Here is a 10,190-nt window from a genome sequence, read left to right as displayed (position 1 = left end):
AAAAACTGTGTTTGTGCCGTTAACTTAATTAGTATTTTAATAAACTAATGTTTTGAAAATTTAAATTGTAATTACTAACAAACAGTTTGTCTTGCTATTTGGAATAATTTAGTTATGATTTATATGCCTTTTTATATCTGTTATAGAAATATAAAGAGTATTTTTAATTGGAGCCGTATGGGAAAATCTTTGCCATATTATAAATTAAAAACAAAAATACTACGTCACTTATTACTGTGTGGCTTCAATGTGGACGGCGGCTTGTAATGTTGTGTTGTTTTGTCGTTCGGTTTAGTGATTGACCGGTTGTGGACGAGCCTCTTTTACATAGCGTTTTATATATTTATACAAAATTAATAAACAATATCGTAATAAAAAACATGTATTTTTGTATTCAGTAAGATTCTTGTAAATTAAATAATTTTTATTACTACTTGAGATTTTGATATTAAAAATAACTTTATACAAAAACATATTTGAAATACTTAATGAAATATAAGGTCTCCAGTATAAAATGAATTTTAAAATAATTATAAATTTAAATAAATGAAAACCAACGTATGTAAGAAAAAAAATCAATTTTTGACTTTAATTTTTAGACTTTAATCAATCAGCGATCGATATCGATAATGTAGCGGCATGTAAAACAAAAGTAGCGTTTTACATTTGGCCTGTTTTTGTAGCGATAAAAGCACTCTATGTACATAGACGAATTATCGAAGGGGGCGGTACCTCAGTCAGATGAATTCTTAAAAAATAAGAGGAAATATATATATATATCACGCTACTTTTGTTTTACAAGCCGCTACATTATCGATATCGATCGTTGATTGATTAAAGTCAAAAAATTAAAGTCAAAAATTGATTTTTTTCTTACATACGTTGGTTTTCATTTAAGTAAAAATTTCGTTGCTAATGTATTCAATAATTTTGATGATAAATAAAACAACTGAGTTCGAGAACTGTTTTTATTTTTGATAGCTGTAAAGGGCGGCATGAGGGGGTATAATTTGTGACACCATTGGATGGTCAATTGATGATATCTGCTTCAATATGATAACTAGAAAATAAATAGAATATTTCTGTTAGGAATATTTCTAAGCAGTTAAAAATAGTAATTGTCTATGGGATCATTGTAACATCTTTGATTAGATTATGTGGCACTACGTCAGACGGCTACGTATGAATAGGGTCTCTGCTGGAATTCCTTTACAGTAATAAAAACGTACTTATATAGAGTATTAAGAGATAAGCGAAACGATAAGATTTGTTATAATAATACAATTGCTAATTACAAAAATGAATAAAATATTCCATTTATACGAGCAACAGTTGTTTACACAAGATTTTCAACAACCTGCGCAGCACCAATGCGCAACTAAAAACATTATGCTAATTTCTCCCGGAGATCGTACGAGGTAAACACGTTGGAATGTCAGCACAGAAACGGGGAAGCGTTGTGTTAATATAATCTGAGTATTATAAGAGCATTATAATATTGATTATCAACCTTTAACAAACAAGGCAAGCGATGATGAAAATATGTTGTTGATTTGTTTCTAAACAAATAAATGCATTTGTGTTTTAAATACTTATAATAATAATAATAAGTGTAAACACTTGTATTTATAACACGATCATTGCAATATTGTTATCTTTTTAATAATTTTTATTTAATTTTCTAAACTATATAATGTATAAAAAAAACAAAAATTATAGATTTACAAACATATAAAACCTTATTTATTCACGAATTGTAGTCGTTGATTCAACCAATGTTATTACCATTATGTAATTTAAGTAGAATTTTTAAAGAAATTAATATTTTATTTATCATTTTACGTTGCGTATGTTTTAAGTAATAACAAAAACAAACAAACTTTATTCAGCTGAGGATCATTTAAGAATTGCTACTTTCAACTTTGTTATAGATAATACCTATAGCCTATTCCAACCACAACATCTTGTATATGTAGTAAAGACAAAAAAACAACTTTGACATCGAAATGACGCGATATCATTGGTCGAAATCTTGAATAATCTATGATCTATGGAGAAAATGGCGTTTTTAATGTTCGCGAAGTTGTAATCGGAACTTTGGAAGTTATATTAAACTAGTTTAGAGTAATAGTGTTGTATTATAAATAAAGGTAAAATAATCAAGGACTATTTGTAAGCTTCGCTTATTTTTACTCGTTCGTCCATCGGAATAAGGTATATATTTGCTTATCGAGATTACTCAAATGTTTCTAAGACTGCATATCACTTTTTGACATTTCACGATTGCGCTCTGCGGTAATCATGCTTGACTGATATGATAAAAGTATTATTTTAATTAATCGTATATTGTTATTAGTAGATTTATAATATTTGAATTAAATTTTTAATTAATTAAATAAACGAAAGAATAATCGAAATAAAAGTTATGGTTTCATTTTAATTTTTTAAAGGGTAGCGTCTCTTCCCCACGTGAAAAGGCAATAAAAATAACCTGTTTGTTGACTTTAATATATATGTAAAATATATATACTTAGCATAGTATAATGTTTTAATATTGCACAATACTTTATTATATATTTAATTAAAATATTAATGTATTATTTGTTCTTTGACTATATTACGTGATGTCGAATTAAACGAGAAATGTTTGATCATTGATATGGTTCTTTGCTGTAATTGACTACAGATTATAAAACTTACCATTATTCAACATAATTCTCATAAAGTATAAATAAGTATTTTATCCCGTGCATTTTTTAATCAATAAGGTATAAACATTCATTAATCAATCCATATGTCCGTACAGTAAAGTGCTAAGGGCATAATGAAAAGTACATTAAGAGCTGGGGGTCAATTATGTGAAAATCAAACTTTTGTTAACTTTTATGGCCAATAGCCGATAATTGAATTAAAGAATAGGTGAACGCATAAACAGCAAACAATACGCTTTGATTCGATTGCGACGACAATTTGTAGCAGAATTGGGCCCCTGCCCATTTTTTTATGCGTTTATTTAAATATCAAAATTAATGCATTTGTTGTGTATAGGATACACACGTTACGTCGTGTATGCAAAATTTCATGATGATCGGTTGAATTGTTAAATCGAGAAAGCGTAATAAACATATAAACAAACAAACTCAATTTCGCATTTATAATATTAGTAAGGAGTTAAATGCAAAGTAATACCTAATATAGTATTATGTGATCTTTATAAATACTAAGTTACATCTCTTAAAATGTAGTGCTTTTATTTTCTTTGGATTATAATTCAATGAAAAAGTATGAGATTGATAAAAATGATAAGTAAATTATATTTTATTTTAATTTTAACACTTAACAACTTTATCTTATGATAAATACAAAAAACCAGCACCATAAATACATACATTTAATAAAACTGTAGATGTTTATATAATTTACTAAATACTATATACAAATATATTTTTTATGTTTTCTGAATTACTAACGTAATATTTATTTATTATGATGACATTATATTATTATATTCGAATGCAAAGCAAATATAGCTAACGATTATGCTTCTTCATTACTTTCAGGATGTTTTCTTGCCCAGCGAAATATGAGATGAATTATAAAAACAAATTGATCAAATAAATTCATTGCTGTTTATTCCGGATTAACACGTTTTTCTGTTAAGATTTTTGTGTTCTAACCACTGGGCCATATCAGTTACATACACACAATACAATCTAAAATGCTACATATACAAGCTAAATATGTTTTTTTTTTTTCGTTATTTGTATTTAGTTATCTGTTTCCTTCTTGTCTATGTGTTCAATAGCTTCAAAGACCCATTTGTAGTTCATAGCGCCGAAACCCTAAAAAAAAAACAAAACAATTAAAACGTAACTTGGCTGCGAGATTGTATATGTCAACACAATACAGATATTAGTTTACCAGTTAAAAATTCGCCATTTTAAAATAGTGTTGCCATATAGCTTAAGCTTTAGCTGGAAGCTTTTAAAAAGCCTAATATTAATTTATTAATTACGGTAATTGGTAACGAATACAACTGCACAGGATATATTACAGTGCAAAAGTGTGTGGAAACAAAGATACAATCTCTATGTCATCAAAGGTAAGTTCATGCGTAGGATCAATAACAACTCTTCGGGGTATTGAAGTTTAGTCCTCACATCTCAGTTCTGACAGAATAGCATTGCTGTTTTGAATTTATTGAGATAAAAACCCAATCATATATTTACAATTACAGCTCGTTACCACGATAGGTATAACTCAAAACTCGAAACATCGCGGTTCAAACCCGTGAATGCATTTAATTTAAATTAAATTGTATTTTTATTATATATAATATTTAAACTTAAATAGTAATGCCTTGTATAATAAAAAATAATTAATATAAATTCAACTCACCCTGTGGTTCCGTCTCTGTATTATCTCAATGAATAAAGTGGGACGGACTTGCAAATGCTTGGTGAAAGCTTGCAACATGTAACCTCTTTCGTCGAAGTCTATCAAAATGTTCTGTTCTTTCAATTCTTCTATACTCTCTGCTACGTTCACGGGACTGTCTTTAAGTTTCTCCTTTATCAGGTCGTAATAAGTTGGCGGCCATGACAGTATGTCAGCGCCACGTGACTTCAAACTCTTCATCTAAGTAAATTCATATGACATTTGTAATGCAAAAAAAAACAACAAAATATTGACATAAATCAGCGTGATATAATTATTAATGTAATTTATTCATATTTTTTTAGTATATAGGATAGTAGTTCGTTAAAGATGTTGTATACGAGTGTAAACATTTATTTAATAAAATTGATTGATTTATTATTTATTTTAAATACTTTGTATACTTACGGTAGAGACGATGTCATCTGTGTATAGGGCAATGTGTTCGACCCCCGACGTACCGAGAGCTTTTACAAATTCGGTAGCTTTGCTTGTAGGTCGGATACCCTTCGCTGCTTCGTTTAATGACAGCTGTAACAAATGAATCAACAATTCTTAAATACATCACACAATAATTATTTTTCCTATCCTATAAATTATTAACAAAAGATGATAAAATTAACTTGTATATGTAGATTTTATTACATATTTTAGTATAGGAAGGCGGACGAGCATATGGGCCACCTGATGGTAAGTGGTCACCAACGCCCATAGACATTGCCATTGTAAAAAATGTTAACCATCGCTTACATCACCAATGCGCCACCAATCTTGGGAACTAAGATGTTATGTCCCTTGTGCCTGTAATTACACTGGCTCACTCACTTCAAACCGGAACACAACAATAACAAGTACTGCTGTTTTGCGGTAGAATATCTGATGAGTGGGTGGTACCTACCCAGACGACTCTGCACAAAGCTCTACCACCAGTTTATAATTGGTTATTAATTTTCGGGTCTCTTAGAGTGCAACTTATTAAAGCTATTTAAATATTTATAAAATAACTTACAAGCAAACACTTAGCCAAATAATTTACTTTCGAATTCAAAAGCTTATGTAAAGTTTCAATTCGCAAATAATGGAGCGAAATAACGGAATTGTAAATAAAACTAAAATACATGCGGGCGCATGCCTCCGGTGAAAATAAAAATACTTACAAGAACAGTTTCTGTCTGATTAATAACAGAAGCTGAGTTGATGCAAGAGTTTCAATTCGCAAATAATGGAGCGAAATAACGGAATATAAATAAAACTAAAATACATGCGGGCGCATGCCTCCGGTAAAAATAAAAATACTTACAAGAACAGTTTCTGTCTGATTGATAACAGAAGCTGAGTTGATGCAAGAGTGTGGTACTAAATCGTGGCTGTAATCCACGCACCAGAACCTAAAAATATTTTTTTTTTTTTTTTTTTATAGAATAGGAAGGCGGACGAGCATATGGGCCACCTGATGGTAAGTGGTCACCAACGCTCTTAGACATTGGCATTGTAAGAAATGTCAACCATCGCTTACATATCCAATGCGCCACCAACCTTGGGCTTAAATTTCAAATACAAAGTTATGTCAGTCAAATACAATTATTTATATTTATTTTTATAATATATTTTTTCTTTTTTTATAGAATAGGTGAACGAGCATATCACCTGATGGTAAGTGGTCACCAACGCTCTTAGACATTGGCATTGTAAGAAATGTCAACCATCGCTTACATATCCAATGCGCCACCAACCTTGGGAACTAAGATTTTATGTCCCTTGTGCCTGTAATTACACTGGCTCAATCACCCTTCAAACCGGAACACAACAATATCAAGTATTGCTGTTTTGCGGTAGAATATCTGATGAGTGGGTGGTACCTACCCAGACGAGCTTGCACAAAGCCCTACCACCAGTAAAATGTTAACATTTTGAAAAGATACTGGAATATTGTAAAGCTAAAGTGGTATAATGAATTGAAGTGAGTAATGCTTAAATAAGGAAGGAATTACTTTGAATTTAATTTAAAAAAAAAATGAAATTAAAAAAGGAAAGGATGTCAGTAGTTGAACTGCTCAACAGCATATGTACGATATTATGTATATAGAAGCTTGTTTAAAAAAAATATTATTAATTTATATCGTACAAATTCTGTGACATTTTACTTACCTGTGCATATTCAAGTTCTTCTCATACCAAGTCACAGAATCCTCAAGTGTTCCATCCGCCATATTACCTTCCACATGATCTACGAAGTTCAAATTAGTTTCAGGCCTGAAAAAAATAATAACACACTTTTTACACTCATATTTAAAGTAACAATTTTCAATTAAAAATTCCTTTCCTTTGAGAGGCTTTAGTGCCAGCGTCTTGGGTACAATGCCACAGGACAATATTTTAGACAGCGTGTTTTTGCTATAAATTTGTAATGTGTATTTTGTTTTTTTTTTTGTATATTATAAAAATGTCTGTACATAGTGTAGTTTGAATTTCAATTAAATATAAATATCAAATCTGTTTTGGAGATAAAAGGTATATTTCTTCCCCAGTTCTACATGAATCATATGTAAACCAATATTTATTTAATTTATGGTTACAATAGCATCATGACAAATATTAACATAAATAAGTAGTTTATTTGATATTGAATTGACGTGATTGGTCGAGATCATTAATAAAATCTATGATATTCTGTGTATTCGTAAAAAAGTGGCGCTTTGAATATAGGCGAAGTTATTATCGGAATTTTGGTAGTAAAACTAAAGTAGATATAAGTAATGTGGAATGGTGTTGTATTATATATAAAGATATATTAATCTATTATAGTTCTTATTGTATGTAGTGCCTAACATAATAAAGATTTATTTTTTTATTTATAGATATATTTATTTATTTAATTTAATTTACTTACAACAAAATATTAATGTTTATTTTTATTCTTGACACCCATAAGCCTTGTCTGGGTGCTGCTTAAATTAACACACATAAACTCTAGACAAACTAACGTATATATAGTACATACATAAAACTTAATAAAAAGAAAAAAAAAAACAAAGTAAAACAAAATCATATACTGTGGTGAGCTTTCACTAATAAAAGCGAAACAAAGCTATTTTAAAATTGTACGTATTTTGAGCGTACAGACATACTTACAATATTAAATATTATTACAAAAGCATTGTTCGTTATGATATTGAACCGTTTAGCAATTTTTTTTAATTTATACTTAATATTATATTTTATCAATTTTGCTTTAAAATTTAATGGTAGTTGGCTTATTAGCTTTGGTAGGAGATATTAGCAAATCGCATGGAATATACAAATCTAAGTGTCGTCTATATCCACTCATTCGTCTATATCATGGAATAGGCATAAAATATCTTACAATAGCTCATTCAGTGGATCGTCTTCAAGCGCCTGGTATCCTGGGAATAGCAGTCCGGTGTACTTTGATCTGTCAATGAGTGTGTGAGTATTGTCGCCGTACTGAAAAATAATAATGGAAGAGGGTCGTGTTAGATGAACTGAACTTCTGGATCTTATTGGTTTCAGAAATATAAAACGCAGATTAAAGAGTTTCAAATTTTAAGCTGTTAAATGATCCTGCTGGATTATTACAAAAACCGCATGGCTAATTGGCATTGGACTATTTAATGTTCTTTAATAAAAAAACAAAGAAGTATATATATAAAGTATCCTTAAAGTCTTGTGCGTTTTGATAGACAGAATATTACCGACAGTATTATACCTATATATTACAATGTAACTTGATATAGAGTTAATGAGATACAAACGAAGCTAATTTGTTTCTATATTGTGGCTTACCGTTTTTAAAACAGCGTATTTTATAATTCCATTTTTATCATTTTCTTCGGTAACGTCTTTGACAACTACAGCGCCTCCTTTCTTAGCTTTTTGGACAATCGCGTCGAGATCAGATACTTCGAACGCAACGTCTTTCACGAAATCTCCGTGGTCTGCTAAATCTTTTGTTATTTCACTCTTGTTTGAAAGAGGTGATTCAAATATAATTATTATCTGGAAAGTTATTAACGTTTATTTAAACGTTAAGAATTTTAAACAATAATATAAAATAAGTCCGCTAGTCTACTAATAAGACTTGTCAAATCGAACGGTTTGATCATACTGAATTCAAGTTGAATTGAATTTATTTCAATTTAAAATGTACAGATTCATTCTTTAAGAACCGGTAAGAAACTCGGTAAGGAGTTGTTCTTTTACAACAATGAAATTACAAAAGTGTGATAAATATATACAATATAATTTATATATTATATATGAAAACAAATGAAGAAGTATTAGTTAGTAATCCACGATGTTTTATCTTCTCAAAATGTTTTTAACGCGACATTAATAAATTGACAAAAGCAAAAAGTCTAAATAAATTTAATAATATGCTATTATATTGTTTAATAGATTTTTTTAACTCTAAGCGCTGTTAAGCGCTTTATCTCTTAGCTGTATGTTTTTTTTTCGTTAATGACTTATAATTAAATATATATTTGCTTACTTTATTTTGTTGAACGGCATAGGAAACGACAGGTCTGTCTTCTGTCGAATCTCTGAAAGCCAACGGCTTAAATCCAAAGCGAGTGACAAAATAACTAGATGCCTGAAATAAAAGAAGAACATGAAATAGCATTTATATACATAAAGATTTTGTGACAAGTAAATACTGAATTAAATATTATATCGACATATATAAATACTATTATCATGAAAGTATGTATGATAACAAAAGCAATGCTATTTCGGGTTTTTGAGTTCTATATAAGTAAGGTGTTGTCTAAGATTCTTAAAATGTAATACATTCAATCTTTATAAGGTTTTATAAGTATTAAAAAAAAACTTAAAAAAAGTAAAAAAACATTTTTAATAAAATCTACCGTTTTTGCATTCGCCACCCAAAACGTAAGATGGTCGAAATTTAATACTTTTCCAGTATTTGCTTTGATAACGTCTCCTTTCTTCATTTTGCACTGAAAAATAAATAACAAATATATATTATTATTTTTTAAATATTATCATCGATGTAGTAGATTTTCTCATCAACAAAAAATTAAAATCAGTTTTTAACTTCTTTAGCAATCGAATAAAAATGTGTTATTCATTTGAAATGTAGCAGATTTTATGTTGTTTCTAAGTTATAATTAAGTAACTTAAGCACTTAGCATTATGCTAACTTGTTTGTTTAAATACGTGTCGAGAATACAAGTGAGAGAGTGGGAACATTGCAGAGCTTAAAAGCGACTGAATAATAAATAAATATTTTTAATAAAAAAATTAATGTGTTACGAATAAATAAAACGGTACCTAAAGCTACATATAAATATATTATTTCTATTTTTTAACATGTATTTTGTTCTAATCACGTATAAAATATATATGTTTTTGTTTTGTTTCTCAAATCATTCACGAAATTACAAGAAAGTTCAACTCAAACTATTAAACTGAAAGATATAAAATCATAATTTATAAGCTTACGGAAACCGTTAATCTTATTTATAAGAAACAAACTTCCTTATCAGCGTCGACACTTGCACAAAAGCTTTTGCTGTGATCTCCTGACAGATTTCACCCACGTTAGTGTATGGCGGCCATTTGGCAGTCTGACTAGACTAGCAGTTACTGCACAGGTGACTAGTGCAGTGTGTGCGCAAATCCAATGGTACTCTTTATTAGAAAAAAAATAACTCACCCCTAAATTTACAGCAAAATATCTGGCTAAAAATATGGCTTTCGTAATGCCACCG

The 10,190-nt window shown here is 29.3% G+C and overlaps 1 protein-coding gene across 1 annotated transcript; it reads right to left on the bottom strand.

Annotated features, from left to right (window-relative positions):
* Nucleotides 1-3,576: 3,576 nt before the first annotated feature.
* Nucleotides 3,577-9,633, bottom strand: LOC126773835 (4-hydroxyphenylpyruvate dioxygenase-like). Its single transcript, XM_050495040.1, has 10 exons — nucleotides 9,515-9,633; nucleotides 9,324-9,416; nucleotides 8,948-9,049; nucleotides 8,242-8,454; nucleotides 7,802-7,902; nucleotides 6,586-6,690; nucleotides 5,738-5,825; nucleotides 4,846-4,968; nucleotides 4,399-4,638; nucleotides 3,577-3,842 (listed from the first exon to the last, which is right to left on the bottom strand). The coding sequence occupies exons 2-10, from the start codon at nucleotides 9,408-9,410 to the stop codon at nucleotides 3,768-3,770; spliced, it is 1,134 nt and encodes a 377-aa protein (XP_050350997.1). The 5' UTR covers nucleotides 9,411-9,416; nucleotides 9,515-9,633; the 3' UTR covers nucleotides 3,577-3,767.
* Nucleotides 9,634-10,190: the final 557 nt, after the last annotated feature.

Source organism: Nymphalis io, chromosome 15, assembly GCF_905147045.1.
Source record: "Nymphalis io chromosome 15, ilAglIoxx1.1, whole genome shotgun sequence".
Lineage (NCBI taxonomy): Eukaryota > Metazoa > Arthropoda > Insecta > Lepidoptera > Nymphalidae > Nymphalis > Nymphalis io.
This window is presented reverse-complemented; position numbering and strand designations above follow the sequence as displayed.